The sequence below is a fragment of the Nothobranchius furzeri genome, chromosome 7 (assembly GCF_043380555.1).
Source record: "Nothobranchius furzeri strain GRZ-AD chromosome 7, NfurGRZ-RIMD1, whole genome shotgun sequence".
In the NCBI taxonomy this organism is placed as follows: Eukaryota; Metazoa; Chordata; class Actinopteri; order Cyprinodontiformes; family Nothobranchiidae; genus Nothobranchius; species Nothobranchius furzeri.
Genome location: NC_091747.1, coordinates 76,883,595 through 76,907,503, shown reverse-complemented (window position 1 = coordinate 76,907,503; position 23,909 = coordinate 76,883,595). Strand labels below are relative to the sequence as shown.

The following is a 23,909-nucleotide window of genomic DNA, read 5'->3' as shown; positions in this document are numbered from 1 at the left end:
ATGAATTTGTCCAACGTTGGTTTTCTAGCTTCTGGCTGCTAGAAGATGGCCTCTCCTTTCTATTTGATATGATGGTTAATAATCATCATTCTTTCCTTCGTAGACAAAGTTGTAATTGTAATATGTTTTAAGGGTACTGCCATTTTTGTCCAAGCCTGTTTCATTTGTTTGTTTTTGTTCTTTTGAATCACTTTGATCAGTATTCAGTTATTGTCAGTGACCAGCGTGAGATTTCTTTTGTTCAACTATTATTTTCACCTCTGTATTAATGATAATGTGCTATCGGGAGTAAAAAAAAAAAGATCTCTGAAGCCGTAAATATTTCCTTTTGTGCTACTTTTCAGCTCAATGACTTAAATGATGACTATGAGTTTAGTGTCCAGTTCACTAAAAACAGCCGGGGTCTTGGATTTACTATCTCCAGCTACGTGGGAGACCTAAACTCGGGTATTTAGCTGCAAAATGTCAATTTTACAAAGCATACATCTTGAATGTTCAAATCCGTCACTCAGTTGTGAGCATTGTTGCATCCTGTTCAGTCTACAGTGCTGGTGTGGTGGTGAAGAGCATAGTGAAAGGAAGCTCTGTGGATCAAGATGGATGCATGCGAGTTGGAGACATCATCTTGTCTGTAAGTCTTGCTAAAAACACAGTAGATAGCTTTTTTATTTCACTCAGGCAAGAATATGCTCATGTTGCTTCTCTACTTTCAGCTCTTAGCAACTATTAGTTTAATTATAACCTGGTTTTAGTTGATGGGGGATTTTTTTTTTTACATTTTGTTCCACACATCTCTTTGATCACGGACAATCTGGTAAAAACATTTATTATTTATTTATTTAACTTATGTTTTTCAGGAGGATAAACTGCTTGAGATGTAACATCTCGTTTTCGAGCAGGTCCTCCTACAACACAACCGATAACAAATAAGGTGGCAGAGTTAGAAAGTTATAACAGACTTAAAAAAAAGAAAAGAAGGAAAGTAAATAATAATAGTAAAATTAACGATATGTATAACTATATATATACACACATAAGCATGGATACATAGATACCCACATGTGTACATACGTACATACATACCTATATACAAAATTAAATTAAATAAAACTGCTGTGAGGCACTCAAAGAGAAATAAGGGCAAGAAATTACATCGTAAATAAACCTAAAGTGAAGTAATATACCAATTTTATCCAAAGTTTGGCAACAAAATACAGCATGTTAGCCAGTGAATGCACAAAATCATTATAATAAATATTAAACAAAGCATCTACAGCTTGGCTTTACATAAGCATAGTGCGGGAAAACTGACGAATTTGTTGAGATGGATCTTAATTCAGTGGGTAATTTATTCCAGTCCAGAGGAGCTTTAACACAAAAGGCGAGTCTACCCACCTCCTTTTTAAAACGAGGAACAACAAATGATGGAAGAGTAGTTAAGCGGGTGGAATACGAGGAATCAATGGGAACCAAAAGAGTTTTTAGACAAAGTGGAAAATCTAAATAAATGCACTTAAACATAAATATCAACCAATGAAATTGTAGTCTTGCTTTTAAAGGAAGCCAACCAAGAAGCTCATGCATATAACAATGATGAGTGTTAAATGAACACCGCAAAATGAAACGACACAAACTGTTGTAGACGACATCAAGAGACCGCAGGCTAGAAACTGTTGAGTTTTGATAAAAAATACCAGAATAATCAATAATCGGCAACAGAAGCTGAGTGACAGCTCAGCGCTTGCGTACAATAGGTTCAAAGCAATTTATTGAGTTGTAAAGGATACGTAAACACCGTGTGACCTTAAGACATGTCGTGTGAATGTGAAATTTAAAACACGTTGTGATTATTTTGCATGTAACAGAAAAATGCAGCCACGCTTTTTCCATCTGTGACAAAAGTTAAAACCAAAGAGAATAACTCAATATTTAACACAAATGAGATTTCTGAAAAGATGCGTTGCGTGTGCATTTTTGTAATAGATAGCGTTGCATATCCCTGGTTATGTGTGTGTCACACAATAGCAAAGTAATGGGGAATGATCAGACTGAGCAGCCTCGTTCTAATAGGTGCTGGTAATGCTAATGTACATCTTGAGGATCTTTTACTTTCTTTTATAAATATAAACTCTTATTAGGGTAAAACATAATTCATTTCAGTTCAGTTCAGTTCACTTTATTTCAAACATATACATTCACCAACATTTCATAAAATCATTCCACACAATTGTTTGAAAAGAAGTAGGGAGAAGTGTATACTTATTTAGGCCTACCCCCTCAGGTTTACATCCTCATCATCAAAATTTAAACAACAAAACAGCCTTAAAAAACCCCACAAAAAATAACAATAATTATAAATACATTACATTCTCATGTTCAACTAGAACTATATTTAGATTTTCTAATTTGTAGAAGAGATTAAACATCAGTTTGCATGCCATCCTGGGTTAATTGCATTTTCTTCAGTCTTATACTTATTTAACATTTCTTTTTTGACTTTTATTTTAAACTGGTTTACATTACTACTATCCTTTATTTCTTCTGTTAACTCATTCCAGAATTTAACGCCCGCTATTGAAATAGACATCCTTTTCAATGTTGTTCTTACTCTTTGTACTTTTAAATTCCACTTCCCTCTAAAATTATACCTCCCTTCTCTTTCTAAGAACCATTTACTTATTTCAATTGGGAGCATCCCTTTCCTTACCTTATATATTATTTGCACTGTTTTAAACTTGACCAGGTCCTGGAATTTTAAAGCTTGCGTCTTAATAAAGAGTGCGTTTGTGTGAGCCCTATACCCCTAATTAGTCATATATAGAGTGTAAATAAAGGTCCAGATGGAACCAATCAAAACTCGCGTTGCTCTCAGTCTTTCTGAGATTTCCTCTAATTTCTTTTTAACCCTGGAAATGGACCTGGGCCCTCTAATGTCCTTATCATACCCCTGCATTCACCTTTTGTCTCCATCTTTGTCCCTTGCTTCAGGTAGATGGGGCGAGCCTTCAGGGCTGCAGTGAGCAGCGAGCCATGGAGGTGCTCAGGAGGACTGGTCCACTGGTCAGACTGAGGTTGCTGAGAAAAGCCGTCTGCCTGAGCCACATCCTGCCCCCTGTTCCTCCTCTGCAGCCCCTCCGACACTCTCACAGTTTCCATGAAGGCAATCCGTACAGACCGAGTCTCAACAAGATTCAAGAGACCAGTACTTTACACTCTAGCTCAGGAGGTAGAGTAGGTTGTCCAGTAATCGTAGGGTTGAAGGATCAATCCCTGCACCCTACAGAGAATGCTGTAGTTGTGTTCTTGGACAAGACACTTCACCCTTTATTTCTTTAAACTAATCATGACCTTTCTCTTGAAAACGAGAAAATAAATACATCTGAAGCAAGTGCATATGTGTGCTCAGACACATTCTTCTGTCTCTCAGGAATCTGCACTCTGCGTGAAATCTCCCGGCGAGCGGCATATGCCAGCAGACGACCTCGACACGAATCCAGAGATGGTATAAGCGCCTCTCCCCGTACTGTGCAGAGTCTGGCTCTGCATCATACGACTCAGACTGCGTTGCTGCTTTGGATCACCAAACAGCAATGCGCCAGTGAACCATGCTCTTTGATGGGACTCTATTTATAGTTTTGCGCAATCATGTGCTTATCCAACTCATTCGACTCATTCCAGATGATTTGTCTCTCACCCGGCCGGCATGTACGGCTTTATTTAGACAAGACATTTGTTGGGCCTGATTAGAGAGCACAGACAAATAAGCGATGATTGCTGTTAGGGTTTAACAGACGAATAAGAAAAGAGAAATTTGTCTGAAATGACAAGATTGTGGATGTGAATATGCATTCCTGTTTATCTTCAGTCAGTGTGTGTGTGTGTGTGTGTGTGTGTGTGTGTGTGTGTGTGTGTGTGTATACAGGCTTTCTATGTAGTGTTCCTATTCTGCTTTGCCTGAAGGAGATCTATGTTGTCCTTTCTCTATTATAGATCCAAGGTTGTGTTTTATATAGGGTAATCTTTATTGATTGGACTAACTGGAGCCTAGAATGTATTGGCGTGTGTGTTTTTGACTTTAAAGCGCAAGTCACCCCCTACAAGAAACTTACTTCACTCTTGGCAGACCGAGAGGGCGGAGCCGCTAACAAATACACACACACAGGCTCACAATGGCATTATGACATCATAATGTACCAGATGACATCATAGCATACCTCTTAGCCAATAGCGGTGGCAGATTTAAATTCAAATACAGTGCAGAATTTTTTCCTGACGACGGCGCAACACTGACAGTTTTAGGCAGAATATTTGAATTTTAACAAAGATGCACTGAACTGCCAAATTATTGACTACACGTGCCTGTAGCATGATCAGACACTCCTTTATATAGTCTATCAGCAAAAAAAAAAAGGTGATTTGGGGGTGACTTGCTCTTTAAAACAGGGCTTTGTGTACTTGTGTGCATGTCATTTGAGGCTTTTCTTTGTGTGCACATTCTGAAGGTGGGAAACTGACTCCATCTGAAGAGGGGAACCTGAGGCAGAGGTGGCAGCATGCAGTCGGACCCCGATATGAAGTCATTGTATGTATTACTGTTATCAACAGAAGTATGATGACTGCATGCATGCAGATGCATTTCTCACAATGTGCACGCATTAAATATTAAAAGAGACCTTAAAAGGGTTGGTTCACTCAAGAACACCCAACTTAAGTGTCTTTTAATTAATGTCCCAGGCTTTGTTTTGTAGCGTTTCGTTTGTCTTCTTGTTGCAGGTGTGTCAGCTGGAGCGGTTCAGTGAGACCAGCGGCCTGGGCATCAGTCTGGAGGCCCGTGCAGGACATCACTATCTGTGTTCTATATTACCTGAAGGCCCCATTGGGCAAAGTGGCAAAATCTTCATCGGAGATCAGATATTAGAGGTACCCCAGTCTTTCTAGATGATTTAATGACTTCATGATGTCGTGTCTATGGGCTCCAAGTTGGTAAAAAAAAATTGTTAATTTAAAAACAACTGGAAAGAAATATTAACTGTAGGGCTAAATTATAATGCTGAATTGTGAAGGGCCAGAATGTGTTGATAATCTACTAAGAGAAATTTATTGGGATTATTGTATTTATTAAAGAAGTTCACAAATGAATTAGGATCTTAAACTATAAATTTGACTAAATGTTCTGGTATTTTTTTTTTCTTTTGGGGTTTGTTTTTAACTAGAGATGCATTTCTGGGCTGTGATATATGATTCTTCAACAGATCTGACCTCCAAAAACTAGAATATTGATTAACCTGAAAAATTTCAATCTGGAAATGAAAAACACTCAGCAATAAGACATTTGTAGAGAGTAAGTTTCCATCCATCCATGCAGCCTTCTCAGGAACCTCTCTCTCTCTCTCTCTCTCTCTCTCTCTCTCTCTCTCTCTCTCTCTCTCTCTCTCTCTCTCTCTCTCTCTCTCTCTCTCTCTCTCTCTCTCTCTCTCTCTCTCTCTCTCTCTCTCTCTCTCTCTCTCTCTCTCTCTCTCTCTCTCTCTCTCTCTCTCTCTCTGCTATGTGCACTCACCACAGTCACTCCTTGCGCTGTCACTGCTAGAGTGGCAGCTCCGAGCTGTAGTCAGAGGAGATGTTTACTCCTCAGCATCCAGAATGATAATTATCTAATCTACCTGCCAGTTGGATGCTCCCACTAAAGGCGTAAATTTCACTCGGCCGATCTGTTGACAGTGGGTGTGTTTGGCATCGTACCCTTTTCCAACTCAAAACCAAGGTCTCAGATTTAGAGGAGCGGATTCTCCTGCCAGCTGCTTCACACTTGGCAGCGAATCACCCCAGCGAAAGCTAGAGATCACGTTCTGATCAAGCCAACAGGACCATATCATCTGCAAAACCAGAGACCTGGGCCCTTATTCATCAAATGTTTGTAGAAACTCTCCAATATTCCTTTCTACGTAAGAAATTCAGAAAGTTCATGCGAACGGCCTAAATCCTGATTTATAAAACATGCAGTGGCCACTTGTACGCAAGTTCTTGTGCAATCGGGTGATGATAAATTCCACCTGTGCATGCGCAGGTGCTATATATGTGTGTGTGTGTGTGTGTGTGTGTGTGTGTGTGTGTGTGTGTGTGTGTGTGTGTGTGTGTGTGTGTGTGTGTGCAAAAACACTCTCAGTTATATTTTGACACACCACCTCCTCAAAAGCTCATGGGGTGAATCCTTGTGTTCTTCCCAAAAGACCAAAAAACTTTATTGACAGTGAGATAGAGTCACTGGCTCATAGATGAGAACAAGCCAAGTTGCAGAGGTAGTAAACACGGTTGGAACCGAAGAGAGGTCCTAGCCAGAAATAAAGAAAATATGGTTCCACATAATATTGAATATGATAAATCATAGAGTAACCGGTTGTCATTTATCGATTACATTTAAGGAGTTGTATGCATGTTCTGTTTGAATTAGTTTTGTTGTTTGGAAACATTTGTTTGAGAGTGCAGCCTCCTTTGAGCTGTCATTCAGTTTGGTTACCTTGGCAAAGTGTGTATTTCCAGGGAGCAGGAATGTTCTCATCGTTGTCAATATCTGAATATGAACTGGAATCAGATTTGTGCGGTTTGCGTTCTCCAGAGTGCACGCTCTTTCAAATCCCCCAATAATAAGAGGTCAGCCATGCTACAATGTTAGATTCCCATCAGATGCATGTGTCCCTGACACCTGCTATGTGATGAAGTAGATTTTACATCAAAGTAATTTTTTATTGGTTAAAAATAATTTGTGTATTAAGAACACCTGGGATGACTGAGACCTTCAGTATTGTGGTTACCTCGTTCTACTACAAGATGCAGTTAGTATGCGTGGTCAGAGCTGTACTTATATTTAGGATCATTTCCACACACAAGTACAAGATTGTAATTACCAAACAATGCTAAAAAATTTTCCATATCCAAAATATGCACAGATCTGTTTGTAAGCATGGTTGATAAATCAGGGCCCGGATCCTTTGGCCACCATCTTGGGTGTGCCCACAAATCCTGTCCATAAAAGTTATGAACAGAATCGGTGATGAAGGGCAGCCTTGGCGGAGTCCAACTCTCACCAGAAACAAGTTCAACTTACTGCTAGCAAAGTGGACCAAGCTCTGGCACTGGTCATACAGGGACTTAAGACTCCATAATCCCAGAGTACCCCCCACAGGGCTCCTTGAGGGATGCAGTTGAATGCCTTCTCCAATTCCACAGAACACATGTGGATTGGTTGTGTCGAACTCCCATGCACCCTCCAGGACCCCCCTAAGGGTATAGAGCTGGTAAAGTGTTTCACAACCAAGATGAAAACAACATTGCTCCTCCTAAATCCAAGGTTCGACAATCTGATGGACCCTCTTTTCCAGAGGCCCTGAAGAGACCGTATTAGGGAGGCTCAGGATTGTGATCCCCCTGTAGTTGGAATGCACCCTGCAGTCCCGGTTTTTAAATACTTCAGCCCTGGTCTTCTAATCCAATGGAACTGCCCCTGATGTCCATACAATATGGAAGAGCTGCATCAACCAATACAGCCTCACAACATCCAAAGCCTTAGAGAACTTCAAGTGGTTTTCATCCATCCCTGGGGCCTTGCGATCGAGGAATTTTTGACCACCTCAATGACCTTGGCTCTAACCCAGAGAGCCCAACCCAAAGTCCCCATACTCCACTTCCTTACTGGAATACATGCTGGTGGGATTAAGGTCTTCAAAGTACTCCACCCACTGATCCACAGCTATCACTTTAATGCTGGATGTTGTTGTAGGACCCAAATGCAGTAAGTCCAGTAGACCACCAGGTAGTGGTCAGTTGACAGCTCCGCACCTCTCTTTACCCGAGTGTCCAAGACATGCAGCCAGACATCAGATGAGATAACAAGAAAGTTGATCAATGAACTGCGACCTAAGGTATCCTGTTGCAAAGAGCACATATGGTCACCTTTATGCTTAAACATGGTGTTCATTATGAATAATCCTTGACAAAACACCACTCAGATTCAGATTGGGGGGGGGGGGGGGGGGGCTTTTCTCCCAACCATACCTCTCCAGGTCTCACTGTTGTTGCCCACATGAGCATTGAAGTCACCAGGGAGTTACCAGAAGGAGCACTCTCTGGAACCCCCTCTAGGAACTCCAAAAACGGTGGGTAGTCTGAGCTGTAGTTGGTGCATAAGCAAAAACCACAGACAGGACCCACCCCCTCTCACGTAGGCAGATGGAAGCTACCCCCTTTGTTCACGGGGGAATCCTCAACTCACAGACACCAAGATGGAAGGCAACGACCCACCCCTGCTCAGCGCCTCTTAGTGGGAGCAACTTCAGAGTGGTAGAAAGTCCCTCCTTCTTGAGGGAACTGGTTCCGGACCCAGAGCCATGCGTGGAAGTGAGTCTGACTATATCTAGCTGGAACCTCTCGACCTCACACACCAACCTGGTTCACATCGTGGGTGCCTTCCCCAACAGAGAGGTGACATTCCACGTACAAAGAGCTAGCTTTTGTAGCTGAGGATCAGATCAACATGGTCTCTGCCTTTGGCTACCATCCAACAAACAATGCACCTGACCCTTTGGCCCCTCCCAAGAGAGGCGAACCCCCCTTCCCATGGGCTCACATGTCTGTTCTTTGGGCTCTGCATGGCTGGGCTCCATGGGTGAAAGCCTGACCACCAGGCACTCACCAACTTGCCCCAGCTCCAGGCCTGACTCCAGAGGGGGACCTCGATGACACGCATGTGGGCAAGGGAACACTATTTCTATTTTTGTTGCTCACCATATGGTGTCTTTGGGCTGCACGTTGTCTGATCCTTTATCTAGGTCCTGTTGGAAATGGGTGACCCTACCAGAGGCGAAAAGCCTCGGACAACTTAGCCCCTAGGATCATTGAGATACTCAAACCCCTCCACCATGGTGAGGTGGCAGCCCAGGAAGGGGATAGTTGTGATTTTATAGTTATGATAGATATCATTATTTTTCCATGTCGCCCACACCTATATTGTGAAATGAATATGTCTGTCAGATTTCAGAATCAAAGCATGAAATGACCTGAGCTTTGAAGCTTACAAACTTAGTGTTTCATTAAAAAGAAAAATCTAACTTCATAACTGGACATAATATAAATTCTTATTTAATTGCAGATTGCCTCCTGAGACTCTGTGTCCTTAAAATAACGGGAAAGATTTCTCATCACAAAGCTTGTTATTTTGTTGAACCAAGACCTCTCGCCCTTTGTCAATGACTCTTGTTTTTAAAGTTTTGTTTTTATAATTTAACTTATACTCATAAAAATACTAATATATATTTATTTAGTTTTGAACAGCCACTTGTTAAAAACAAACAAAAAGCTGTTATTGGTGATTATTACATTGCACTATTTAACTTCCTCAGTGTATAGATGGGTGCAAACCAAAGGCTCACATTTCAGGAGATAAGGGTTAGGGTTAGGGTAGCCTCCTCGCCTTTTTGATAATTTTTGTTTTTACAAATTAGTAATTATTTCAAGCTTCTATTTTATTCAGAAAGTATAATCCTGTAAATATGCTGCAGAGTTGTATACAAATACAAAAACTATATTTTTCTTTAAGAAATACATGCATCATGTCTCTTGTTCACAGGTAAATGGGATCCCCCTAATCGGAGAGACCCATAAGGAGGTGGTCAATATTCTAAAGGAGCTACCGATGCGGGTGTACCTTGTGTGCTCTCGTGTTGTGTCCCCTCCAATTCGTGATAGTGATGAGGAAAATGATGAAGTCTGTCTCAGCCTGAAAGAGCTGCTGGCTGAGTTCAATGACAAGGTGAGGGCACAAACTGATGAAACATTAATGTCAAAACTATTTACAATTTTATTACCTTTACATGTAAATCTCCATTTAAATGTAGTTAAAAGTTACACCAGTTTACCATTTCTTTATGTTTTCTCTCTCTTCTCTGCTTGTCCCAGCTGGACCAGGGCTGTGTCATCCCCTGTCCTACAGCTGAGGACATTACCAAGCGCGGCGTGCCCCCTATGTCACCTCCTCTGGCAATGTGGGAGAAAGACGCTCAGGTGGTTGAACTGGAAAAAGGCGAATCGGGATTGGGCTTCAGTATCCTGGATTACCAGGTCAGAATCTACAAACAGAAATAAAACATACTGCTGTAATGATTTAAATGCCATGTTAGGATTCCATAGGAAATATGAAATCAACCTTATGGATCTGTTGGGTTATTGTAACCAGAAGATTGGAACTTTTTAATGCAGGGGTAACAGCTTCGTATTCACTCAGAGACAATAGAAGAAAGAGAGTTGAGTTTAAAAGTTTAAAAATTTATTACTAAACAAATTAAACTAGACTAACTTTAACACTAAACGTATGGTGTAACTAAGGTGGATGAGACGGAGAATGGTGTAGTGTGGAATGTTGCTCAGAACCAGCAAATCCGAAGAAGCGATTAGTTCTGATGGGAAATGAAGGTGATGTCTTCGCTCTAAGCTTTGATTAGGAGATTCATAAACACATTCGATGCCATTTGTCGGTCTACATACTCTGGTGGAAGTCCCCGTTAGATCAGGAATGTCGAGGTCCAGCTGGACCCTCTCTGGAACCGAAGCGGTAGGAAAAGCAGCGGTTGCCGACCAGACCAGTCTTTGAGATACTTCCGGGTCACGATGATTTTGTTGGCATCTAGCGAGACCCAAACCTGGGTCGTGATGGTTCAGCTTTTATTCTGAAAGGAACCGTTGCAGCAGGTGGAACAGCAACATATTTTATCCAGCTTGTCGTTGGTTCTTTTGGCTGAAGAGGAAAGTTACGGATTTGCCACTCTGACAACTTCTCTAGAACGCTTTGAACTGGCGTTAAAGATGACGTGGACATAGTTTTATACTGCAGATGTTTTGGTTTATGGTCTAATGAAAAGTTGACTGATTTACCAAGCACCACCAAAACCACGCCTCCATCAGATCTGGCAGAGTCTGATTGGATCAGTGAAGCAATGTGTCGTCTCTTAACGCTACGTGAGATCAGTCCTAGTCAAAACATTTAAAGTCATATTACTTATTATATTCTATAGGATTATAATAAAGTCATTAATATTTTGATTTCACAGATTGGTCACATCTTATTATTGACTAACACTTTGTTAGATTAGCTTTATTAAAATAGAGTTCTTTGATTTATTAAAAGGAGAGAGTCCTTTCTTCATTCTTCTCTTGAGCTGGAAAGAAAGCAGTTTATAACAAATGCATGAGACCTTGAGGCCATATCTCATGCAGACTAGTTCTGTGTCAGAGGAGAGGGGGGAATGACTTTTGGTGGAAAACAGTCATTTCATTCTGTTACACTGCTGAATTAAATTGGACAACACGTTTATTTTTAACCCTTTACTGGGCCAACGTCCATATTTAGACACTTACACTCACATCATAAATGATGTCAATGTGCCTTTTCACAAACTTAGAATCACGATATTTCACCCAAACAATCATCAGAGATCAAACAAGTCACGGTTTGTGCCCTGGCGCCATTCCACCAATCAGTGCGAAGTGTCTGCAGAGCCAGAAAACCCCTGAGTCTCCTCTCATGTTTAGATCTTTAAAAATAACAATGCTAGGTTTGTGAAACTCTCACATCACAAGGCTGAATAGTTGTGCTAAATCAGGGTATTTGTGTTATTTAGGTTAAACTCAATTAAATTGGTGAAATCTCACCAACATCTGCCATATTTGAACATACGCCCTGAACAAGTAAAATAAAATATGAATATTTTTGGATAAACTTTGTTATTTTTTAGACATAATCTTAATATTCGTGGTAACAGTAATTATAACAATTATGATATTTAATATATTTTGCAGTTTAAAACAAAGATTTTGATGGAAAATGGAGGACAACCAATCTCGCCATCAGTGATGGTGATGAACAGGAGGAAGATGACTGAGGCAGATCCACAAATATAAAATGTTATAATAATCTATATTTGATCAAAAATAGCATCTATTGTTCAATAACTTTTCAAAAATATTTCACAGCAATCTGTTTTTATAAAAATATACTATATTGTTTAATAATTGTGTTGTATTCTGTATTTTTCAACAGTGATATCATGTTCTAAAATTAGCTAGATTATTCTAAAGTGTCTTATAATTATCTATACTGTTAAAAATAATGTTTATTTAACTCATTCATGTGTTTTATTTGGGGATTTCTTATACCAGAACAGGGCCAATGCCCATATCCGATCACTTTGTTTTCTCTGGTTTTCTACATGAAAATAAATATTTTAGAAAATTGTACCAACAGAAACACACTTTCTTTATGGACTACAATAACACCCAGGGATTGAAACGTAAAAGTATAACAACTTCAATGAGTGCTCTGTTAATTGTTCCGTTTGATGAACGTTTTAAATAAAACTCTCCCTACAACCTTCTGCTTTACTTCAGGATCCAGAAGACGCCTCAAAAACAGTCCTGATAATCCGGTCCTTGGTGCCCGGAGGTGTAGCAGACCTAGACGGTCGCCTGCTACCTGGTGACCGATTAATGTTTGTTAATGAAGCTGACCTAGAAGGCTCCAGCTTGGATTATGCTGTGCATGTCCTGAAGTCCACCGGCTACGGCCCCGTTCGCATCGGTGTTGCGAAACCTCTGCCGGTGAGTCGGGTGTACGGATGTATTCCTTAATTTTTTGTTTTGTCTTTTTAAGAGAAGGGGCTTGCATCTAGTTTAGATCCATTCCAGCAATTTGAGTGGAAAATTACATCTCACAATCAGCTCATTAATATTCATCAAGTTCTTCAAGTATCTCATAGCATCAGTGAGACACATGAATCATTTTAATGTTAAAAATTAACAATTAGGAAGATAGAGTTGATCTTCGGTCAAGTATGTAATTTAATGAAACTACATTCAGAATGTTTTATATCAGTTCTAAGCACATTTTTGTTGTAGAAAATAACTTAAAAATCTGCATAACCAATTAAAGTCAAAGTAGGACAATATTTGCAATCTTTTTACGAGTTAAAGAAACAAAACTGAGTGTTGAAGAAAAGACAGTTAGAAAATAACTTACAGACCCCTCAGAATGAGTCAGTTCGTCATGGATTGGGTATCAGTCATCATTTATGGACATTATTATAACAGTCTTTACAGTATTCATCTATGGGGGTAGATGGATAATGGAAATTCATGGAAGTTCATAAATAAATAAAACCAGTACCTGCAGAAATCACGAGGAGGATCTGACTACTCAACTTACTGTTTGAGTTTCTGGCAGTTGACAAAACTACATAAAGATGCATCTGAATATTTTCTTTCCACGTCGCTGTCCATTAGGATTTATCTTAGATCTATTTCTTTATTCTTCTACTCTTGTTTTAATGTTTTGATCACTATTGTTGTTTGTTTTTAAAATGTAATTGCTTTTTAATGACTTGTTTCTTTATTTTACTGTAATGACAGTTTTTGTGTTTTAGTAGTTTTTTTTATAACACAGGTCCTTCCCAAAAAATTAACATATTGTAATAAAGCTCATTATTCTCTGTAATGTACTGATAAACATTAGACTTTCATATATATTAGATTCATTACACACAACTGAAGTAGTTCAAGCCTTTTGTTGTTTCTAATATTGATGATTGTGGCGTACAGCTCGTGAAAACCCAAAATTTCTATCTAAAAAAATTAGCATATTTCATCCGACCAATAAAAGAAAAGTGTTTTTGATACAAAAAAGTCAACCTTCAAATGATTATGTTCAGTTATGCACTCAGTACTTGGTCGGGAATCCTTTTGCAGAAATGACTGCTTCAATTCGGCGTGGCATGGAGGCTCTCAGCCTGTGGCACTGCTGAGGTGTTATGGAGACCCAGGATGCTTCGATAGCGGCCTTGAGCTCATCCAGAGTGTTGGGTCTTGTGTCTCTCAACTTTCTCTTCACAATATCCCACAGATTCTCTACGGGGTTCAGGTCAGGAGAGTTGGCAGGCCATTTGAGCACAGTAATACCATGGTCAGTAAACCATTTACCAGTGGTTTTGGCACTGTGAGCAGGTGCCAGGTCGTGCTGAAAAAAGAAATCTTCATCTCCATAAAGCTTTTCAGCAGATGGAAGCATGAAGTGCTCCAAAATCTCCTGATAGCTAGCTGCATTGACCCTGCCCTTGATAAAACACAGTGGACCAACACCAGCAGCTGACATGGCACCCCCAGACCATCACTGACTGTGGGTACTTGACACTGGACTTCAGGCATTTTGGCATTTCCCTCTGCCCAGTCTTCCTCCAGACTCTGGCACCTTGATTTCTGAATGACATGCAAAATTTGCTTTCATCCGAAAAAAGTACTTTGGACCACTGAGCATCAGTCCAGTGCTGCTTCTCTGTAGCCCAGGTCAGGTGCTTCTGCCGCTGTTTCTGGTTCAAAGGTGGCTTGACCTGGGGAATGCGGCACCTGTAGCCCATTTCCTGCACACACCTGTACACGGTTTCTCTAGATGTTTCTACTCCAGACTCAGTCCACTGCTTCCACAGGTTCCCCAAGGTCTGGAATCGGTCCTTCTCCACAATCTTCCTCAGGGTCCGGTCACCTCTGCTCGTTGTGCAGAGTTTTCTGCCACACTTTTCCCTTCCCACAGACTTCCCACAGAGGTGCCTTGATACAGCACTGTGGGAACAGCCTATTCGTTCAGAAATTTCTTTCTGTGTCTTACCCTCTTGCTTGAGGGTGTCAATGATGGCCTTCTGGACAGCAGTGGTCGGCAGTCTTACCCATGATTGCGGTTTTGAGTAATGAACCAGGCTGGGAGTTTTTAAAAGTCTCAGGAACCTTTTGCAGGTGTTTAGAGTTAATTAGTTGATTCAGATGATTAGGTTAATAGCTTGTTTAGAGAACCTTTTCATGATATGCAAATTTTTTGAGGAATTTTGGGTTTTCATGAGCTGTATGCCAAAATCATCAATATTAGAAACAATAAAAGGCTTGAACTACTTCAGTTGTGTGTAATGAATCTAATATATATGAAAGTCTAATGTTTATCAGTACATTACAGATATTAATGAACTTTATTACAATATGCTAATTTTTTGAGAAGGACCTGTATGTTCAGCACCTTGGGACCCCTTGACTGGGGTAGAAAGGGGCTTTATAAATAAACTTGAACTTGACTTAGCTGGTAAGGTATCCCACAATGCCTTGTGTCACAAACCGCTATGCTTTAAAGGGCTGAGTAGACAGTGTATAAAGTTTAATGTGAAAAATACAAATAAAGAAATATAAATTTGTCTGCTGCGATGGACTGGCTCTCTGTCCAGAGTGTACCCCACCTGATTGCCCGTTGACCACTGGAGATTGGCACCAGACCCCCCCACCCCCACCCCCCACCCCCCACCCCCACCACCACCACCACCACCACCAACACCACCACCCACCCACCCACAACCCTGCGTGGACAAAACGGGCTCAGAAAATGGATGAATGGGTTAATTATTATCCATTAACTGTTATTGTAAATAGTCGCATGTAATTTGTAAATTTTGCTTTAAGTATTTGTATTTTTTTCTTCAGACTTCACAATCCCTCAAAAGGATAATTGACAAACCCACTATCAAAATAAAAGCAGCGGCATCTTAAATAGCTTTGTTTTGATGAAAAGGAATTTTTTTCTTAATTTAATAGTGAGAAAAGTGGGCAAACTATTGTACAATCAGCATGTATTCTTTTATTTTTTATTTAAAGGATAAACTAGATGATTATTTTATATCAGGTCATCTTTTTAACAAGCAGCCCTGTTTGAGCAGTTTTACCGTTTTTTGAAGAGTTGCATAAAATTGTGCTCTATGACCATTAAACAGGACTAGACTCACTTCCTACATGAGGAACAATCAGTGTTTCTAGATTTGTTCGTTCTTTCCCATTCCTTTGTCAAAGTGTGCGCTGCAGAAGCTTTTCCGGTTTGTGCCTCGCTTTAGGCATAGCGCCGTCCCAAAACGACCTCCTATCTCATTGATCGTTTGCTTGCTTGGTGATCATGTGATGTGTGACACACCTAGGTGAAAAATCAACTTTAGAGCCGTGATGTTTACTCTCGAGGTGCACGAGCTCATTCCCAAGCCCGCCTCGTAAAAAAAATGCCATTGACGTTTTTAACCAGTCAGTGGCAGTGAATGAATTCAGTGCAGTTTTGGTCTGCAGAAGGCTACTGGGTGCAATGTGATGCTGCTTCAGTTTATGGTTCAGGAACCACTGAAGCAAGTTTAAAAGCAATAGCTTAAAGTCTTTAAAACTGGCGTGCTTTAAGGATGTGCATGAATACAGTAACGGCTCTGCAGAGATTCTTACCACATACCTTTTGTGTTCTGTTTTGAGCGCGGTGGTTCGCTCGGAAGGATGTCGGGTCCACTCTGCCCATAAATCCATGCTTTCACACACGTTGGATTAACTTGGTCTGATATTCAGCGACAAACAAGTTGGCTGCCTGTTGAATGTGATACGGAGCCAATTAGAAAGTGAGGTGATGGATGCACGCTGCACTCTCCTCCTCTGCCATGCTGCTTACTTTGAAGTCACGTTTTGGCTCACAGGATTTTCTGTCTGCCCGGGGAACATTCATATGTGTTTCTTGTAAATTTTTCTGAATTGTGATTTTTTTTTATCACCACATGTGTGATTTCTCATGCACATGCACATCTCTCAGCACATTGGAAAAATCCCGCCGTGTTAACAATGAGATAACGCCTCTGAACATTTTTCTGTTACAAATCAAAGAAGAAAGAACTGTTAGCATTTATCTTGGTAATCTGGAGGTTTCTTGTGTTGACTCCTTATAAAAACAATAATGAGATATTCCTATTTTGACACCCACTATGCTTTCTTACCTCCTTGCTAACAGTTCGGTCAGTTGAACAAGATTCCATTAACAAAACATCTGTCTTGTACAGGCTTTATAATCCTCTCTATCATCCTGCTCTATTCCAGGGCTATTCAATTCTGGACCTCGAGGGCTGGTATCCAGCACATTTTAGTAGTTTCTCTGGTCCAACACACTCGATTCAGTGGTCCAATCACCTGTGCAGCAGCTCATCAGGCTCTGCAGAAGCATGTTAATTACCTGCTGATTAAAATCAGGTGTGAAGCAGGTTAAACGTGCTGGATAACGGCCCTCCAGACCCTGCTCTACACGGTTATTGGTGTGTTATTTGGAATTCTAAAAATTATTGGTATGGTATTGTTCATATCAATATTTGCATGTGCAATCTAAAATGGTGGACACATACTCATTTTCATACCAGTTATACACCTTTAAATAGTTTTTCAAACTTAAAAGTTATAATAAAATCTAAAATAAACGCACAATAAATTTTTTCAGGAGACCAGAAAGGTATTGCATTTCTCCTTTTTTGTTTGGTACTGTGGCCTAGTAACAGGGAAGAGAGACTCCAGTTACAGGCCTTCTGAATTTTTAATGCAGCTAGAAGATGAACACAATCCTCAGATAGAGAGAGACGTGGAGTTCAGGGTGTCAAATTTACAGTCACCTTCTGAAGCCGGTTTGCATCAGTTTGGATTTACAATTACTCATTTTTATACTCTCCAGGCATTTTTGGCAGGTCTTCCCATCATTTTATTAATTCATTTTTTCGATATTTCTTTTCTAATGATCAAATTTTGTCTTTGGAATATTGTACCCTCAGCTGGAGCTGTGCGGTGGCTTGACACCCATTGCTGAGAGGAGTGCACGGGCTTCGACCGATGACGCGGACAGCCAGACTCAGATCAGCCTGCTAGCAGAGCCAGCCGAGGCTAATTTCAACATCTCAACTTGGAAATCAGAGGACAACTTCAGCCAGCAGTGTCACGCGGTATGTTCCGCCAAATGAAATTAGGATCCGTATGATTTTTTGGATAAATGCACCTTTCACTTGTCTAGAAGAAAGCTTAAGTTTGTGTTAAGCTTATGCTAATTTTAATGAACGACTGAATGTTTATTTCAGTTATGAATTGAGCCTTAATACAATTTCATCTCATAAATAGTGTAATTGAACTTAGAATAAACTGGAATGGGATATTCTTGTCCATCCCGAGTTGCTACATATCAGCTGGAAATATAGAGTGGGTGACTTTGTGGAGAGAGACGACACACACACACACACACACACACACACATACAGGTCCTTCTAAAAAAATTTGCATATTGTAATAAAGTTTATTATTGTCTGTAATGTACTGATAAACATTAGACTTTCATATATATTAGATTCATTACACACAACTGAAGTAGTTCAAGCCTTTTATTGTTTCTAATATTGATGATTTTGGCATACAGCTCATAAATGAAAACCCAAAATTCCTATCTCAAAAAATTTGCATATCATGAAAAGGTTCTCTACACGAGCTAGTAGCCTAATCATCTGAATCAACTAATTCACTCTAAACACCTGCAAAAGATTCCTGAGGCTTTTAAAAACTCCCAGCCTGGTTCATTACTCAAAACCGCAATCATGGGTAAGACTGCCGACCACTGCTGTCCAGAAGGCCATCATTGACACCCTCAAGCAAGAGGGTAAGACACAGAAAGAAATTTCTGAACGAATAGGCTGTTCCTAGAGTGCTGTATCAAGGCCCCTCAGTGGGAAGTCTGTGGGAAGGGAAAAGTGTGGCAGAAAACGAGCAGAGGTGACCGGACCCTGAGGAAGATTGTGGAGAAGGGCCGATTTCAGACCTTGGGGAACCTGTGGAAGCAGTGGACTGAGTCTGGAGTAGAAACATCCAGAGAAACCGTGTACAGGCATGTGCAGGAAATAGGCTACAGGTGCCGCATTCCCCAGGTCAAGCCACTTTTGAACCAGAAACAGCGGCAGAAGCGCCTGACCTGGGCTACAGAGAAGCAGCACTGGACTGATGCTCAGTGGTCCAAAGTACTTTTTTCGGATGAAAGCAAATTTTGCATGTCATTCAGAAATCAAGGTGCCAGAGTCTGGAGGAAGACTGGGCAGAGGGAAATGCCAAAATGCCTGAAGTCCAGTGTCAAGTACCCACAGTCAGTGATGGTTTGGGGAGCCATGTCAGCTGCTGGTGTTGGTCCACTGTGTTTTATCAAGGGCAGGGTCAAAGCAGCTAGCTATCAGGAGATTTTGGAGCACTTCATACTTCCATCTGCTGAAACGCTTTATGGAGATGAAGATTTCATTTTTCAGCACAACCTGGCACCTGCTCACAGTGCCAAAACCACTGGTAAATGGTTTACTGACCATGGTATTACTGTGCTCAAATGGCCTGCCAACTCTCCTGACCTGAACCCCGTAGAGAATCTGTGGGATATTGTGAAGAGAAAGTTGGCAGACACAAGACCCAACACTCTGGATGAGCTTAAGGCCGCTATCGAAGCATCCTGGGCCTCCATAACACCTCAGCAGTGCAGAAGCCAGTGTTGAGAGTAACGCCATTTAAGTATAATGGCGTTACTAATGGCGTTCTTTATTAGGTAACGGAATAATCAAATCAATTACTTTTCCCACCGTTGCAACGCCGTTACGTTACTGGGGACGGAAGGTTGTTCGTTACTATGTGCTTGTCGAACGTTGAGCAACAGTGTGAGGCTTTCTGACCGCCACACTTCAGCTGCAGCCAGGGAGAGAGAGGTGTCGGTAACGCACTTACAAACACGATGATGATTGGCCGGTTGGGCAGAGACCCTTACTGTCTCAGTCACAGCATGCTATCAACACAACAGAGCAGTGATGGGAATAACGCCGTTTAAAATACCCGTGTTACTAAAAAAAAAAAAAAAATTTTTCAGTAACGAGCAAACTAATTAATTACCGTCTTCTTTTATCAAAACGTTGTTTCTGTTACTGATAAAGAAATGCGTGCATTAAGCAGTGTGGTGTGTTGAAGCTGCCATCAGCGGATCAGGAGCTAAAGAGGCAGATGTTTTCATCCAAGCGCATCACGGCCCATGAAGAACGAGGAAGACGTGATGAATATCTACGGCTGCAGGTGTGGATCTGCAGCCGTGCCCTTCTTAGTGTGACAGCGGGACGTCCCGAAGGTCCGCTCACCTGTTCACCGCTCAGACGTCCTGATCTTCTACCTTCCTAGATCATCCAGCTGTAACCTGTTTCTGATCATGTCTTTAGTCCCGCTGTAACACTGATGCATCAGTCTCAGACGTCATGGAGCTCAGGTGTTATTAGAACTACCTGTGTGTGTGTTTACCACCCAGCTTCAGCTCTTCTGTGGTTGGGTCTGACCCAAGTTAGTACATTTAAGTCCTCCATCAGGCTTGTGCCTCTTCTAGTGTCATTTTAAAGGATTTTATTTATTTATTTAACCATTACTAGATTATCAGCAACAGAAATGCTACTAAAAACACATGTGAAGCTGGAAAAATCAGAATACTGTGCAAAATTACATTAATTTCTGTACTTTAACTAGACTGAGAGACCATTTAAAGGCTCGGGAACCTTTACAGGTGTTTCTATTTGCAGTTTTAAATTTTAGCTGATTGGGCTCTTGTTAAATATCACACAGTGACCTTTTAATAGTCTAGATTAGTGTAATGCTCCTGTTAGTAGTTCCTCCTGTTAAGTACTTATTTTATAAAATCATTTGGACATACATTTAATTATGTTCCAGTCATTAGTCATTTATATTTCACTATTGTAGTAATTTATAGTAAACTAAGTAAGTTCAGTTAAGAGGGGAACCCATTTTCTAGCATTCTTTAATGAAAAAAGTAACAAAGTAATTATTTTTCTTGGTAATCAGTTACTTTTATAATCTCGTAACTCAGGAACGGAGTTAATTTTTGGACAAAGTAATCAGTAACTATAACTAATTACTTTGTTAAAGTAACATTCCCAACACTGGCCACAGGCTGATTGCCTCCATGCCACGCCGCATTGAAGCAGTCATTTCTGCAAAAGGATTCCCGACCAAGTATTGAGTGCATAACTGAACATAATTGTTTGAAGGTTGACGTTTTTTGTATCAAAATCACTTTTCTTTTATTGGTCGGATGAAATATGTAAATTTTTTTAGATAGGAATTTGGGGTTTTCATGAGCTGTAAGTCAAAATCATCAATATTAGAAACAATAAAAGGCTTGAACTACTTCAGTTGTGTGTAATGAATCTAATATATATGAATGTCTACTGTTTATCAGTACATTACTGACAATAATGAACTTTATCGCAATATGCTATTTTTTTGAGAAGGACCTTAAAAATATATATGTATATATATATATATATGTGTGTGTGTGCGTGTGTGTGTGTGTGTGTGTGTGTGTGTGTGTGTGTGTGTGTGTGTGTGTGTGTGTGTGTGTGTGTGTGTGTGTGTGTGTTTGTGTGTGTTTCCTGCTCTGTTAGTTTGCAGATAATCACAGCAGAATCCATAATTTTAAGATCGATCACCAGATGAACAATGTCTTAGACTTAGAAGGGAAATAAGATAAAATAAAATAAAAAAAATCTAACCAATTCAAATCTAACCAAATATAACATTAGACAAATATAAATACAACCTTATCCAACTGAATACAGTATTTAACAAAATACATATAAGTAAGATGTTACAAACTTACTGGAATGTACTTCTACACGATAGTGTAATACTTCACGGACAGATAAGCGAAACAAATGTTTCCGATCTATGATGTCACCTTGTATGTAGTCAGTTTTCTTAGTGTTTAATGATGATTATCAAAATTCACAAGTTGAAACTGATTAGTTCATTGAACTTTAGATTATTCTCTTTTGCTGTCTTACTATGTTCAGTTATCCTTCTCAGTTCTTATAAACTAGAGTTTACCAAATGCTTTAGATGCAGCATGACATATCTTTGTGTTGACAGTAGTGAAAACATTGCAATCATGTCAATTGTGCAGCCTTTCTCATTGTCATGCTAACCTGAGATTCAGTGGATAGCCATTTTAGCCGCTGCGAAGGAGATTACCATGCCAGTCCTGTTCTCTTTATTCATGTAAGATAAAGTGGAGCTAACAGACGTCTGTATCGGTGTCATAGTGTCAGGTATAGGGAAAGTGCTTGGTGTCAAAGACTTAAATTGTAGCCTCAACTCAGTCCTGCTCAGGCAACCTTTTGTTCTCGCTGTTGCTTATTTGCCAACAATTTTTTCATGAATGAAAGTGCTTGCTGCTTGCACTGATGCATGGATCTACCACAAGGACATAACGTTTTCTCTCAGTGGCTCTTATACGAGTTCTCATTAAAGGTAGCCTTGTTGCAAAAGTAGCTTTACAATTTCATTGCTGCTTGAACTTCCTGTGACACTTCAAAGATCTCGTCATTGCCCCTTTTCTTTGTGAAGTGCCCAGCAGGATGTGAAAAGACTACCTTACTCCGTGATTTTCATTTTAGAAAAAGTCCAAAGGCATTCACCCTCGTTGTGCTCCTCAGTCGTACACGAGGAGTCTTCTTAAGGGCCGTAGAGCGGCTGCAGAGTGAAAAGACTTTGAGTGAAATGTAGGGGAAAACTTTTTAGGATTTGGAACTTGAGTTCTATGAAAGTTAGAGAACAGCTGGCATAGAAACTTAAATTTACAACTTGCAGAATAACAACCTCTATGACTTTAACATCAGGAAGAACTGGGCTTGCAAAGCTGTATGTCTCTACTTTCCCCACATTTTCAGCACTTTAGTAACAACATCTTCCAAAGAAAAAACAGCTCTGCAAGAACAGCATTAGTGAATGCAAGGGTGCACAATGGTGGCTGTAACGTGTACAGATTAGTAAGCTAATACATGTTAATGTTTTAAGTTAAAACGTTTAATATCACATATTAGAGACATGAAATGCCAGGAAATGCTGCTGCGCCAGCACTGCTGTGCTGGCATTTGTAATTTGACATTGGATGGTAAAAAGTTGCACATTTGTGGAAAAAATGGAGGCTAGTAGCCAAAGAGCAACCCAGAAGTTATTTCTTGTAACCCTAAGAAGATACGCGCATCATTTTGTTTTACTCAGATATTTGGTAAAGAAGGCTAGAGCTAACAATGCTAACGGTAGTCAGCTCTAAAAATATCTCAAGGCTCAAGCACCAACAACTCGACATTGCAGTGAAATGTATTCATCACTTTACTGTGGATGACTCGTCGTTGCATGCCATCTAGAATCTAACTGGCAACAGTTGGTCAGAACAGGCTCGTGATAAGGTAACTGCAGTACAGACAGGATGCCATTCTTACTTCATCCACGTTTAACAAAATAAACTAAACCCCTGCCTTTAAAGCAGCTGTAGCCATGGACGTACTTTTCACTTTAGAAGTGTGTTTGTGTGTGTGTGTGTGTGGGGGGGGGGGTATCTTTACAGTATGCTCTGATGGGAAACGGGCTCAACACAAACAGTTGTTTTCCGCTTGGTCCTAGAGCTCAACCAATGTCAATTCAACATAGCGTAATGTTGTTTTTGGATGGTAAAAAAGTGCAGGGGTCAAAACTTGACTTTGGAAAGAGGGTGTGTGTGTGTGTGTGGGGGGGGGGGGGGGGCATGTCCCCCCCAAAAATTACGTCCATGGTTTTAGCAAACCTACAAACAAGCTTGGTTTTGAATGCAAACATGGTCACGAAACACTAAGATAAGATAAGATAAGATAAGATAAGATAAGATAAGATAAAATAAGATAAGATAAGATAAGATAACTTTTATTAGTCCCACAAGTGGGAAATTTGTTTCGTTTACAGTCAAAGTAAAAGTAAAAGTTATGCAGAGGGAGAAAACACTAAAATACAATAAGTTCGATCGTAATGAGATAAAATAAACTCAATATAATAGATAATTTATACCTTAAGAATGGAGTAAAAAATAACCTCGCTATATACAGCTCACTCCTACCCTCAGGTATCTTCGCTGAGACACTTCCGCTGGAACCGGAAAGCCACATTGCTGGAGAAAACGAGAT

The 23,909-nt window shown here is 40.2% G+C and overlaps 1 protein-coding gene across 4 annotated transcripts in view; it reads left to right on the top strand.

The window, feature by feature from the left end:
* The window catches only part of LOC107382178 (multiple PDZ domain protein), a 98,521-nt gene that overhangs the window by 14,394 nt on the left and 60,218 nt on the right, over positions 1-23,909 (top strand). For all 4 annotated transcript variants that reach the window (XM_054751580.2, XM_054751579.2, XM_054751578.2 and 1 more), the window contains exons 9-18: positions 345-447; positions 540-631; positions 2,989-3,226; positions 3,428-3,502; positions 4,503-4,582; positions 4,774-4,920; positions 9,620-9,802; positions 9,949-10,110; positions 12,433-12,642; positions 17,679-17,846. In XM_054751580.2, the coding sequence (XP_054607555.2) occupies positions 345-447; positions 540-631; positions 2,989-3,226; positions 3,428-3,502; positions 4,503-4,582; positions 4,774-4,920; positions 9,620-9,802; positions 9,949-10,110; positions 12,433-12,642; positions 17,679-17,846 (1,458 nt within the window). The remainder of the gene's footprint in view (positions 1-344; positions 448-539; positions 632-2,988; positions 3,227-3,427; positions 3,503-4,502; positions 4,583-4,773; positions 4,921-9,619; positions 9,803-9,948; positions 10,111-12,432; positions 12,643-17,678; positions 17,847-23,909) is intronic.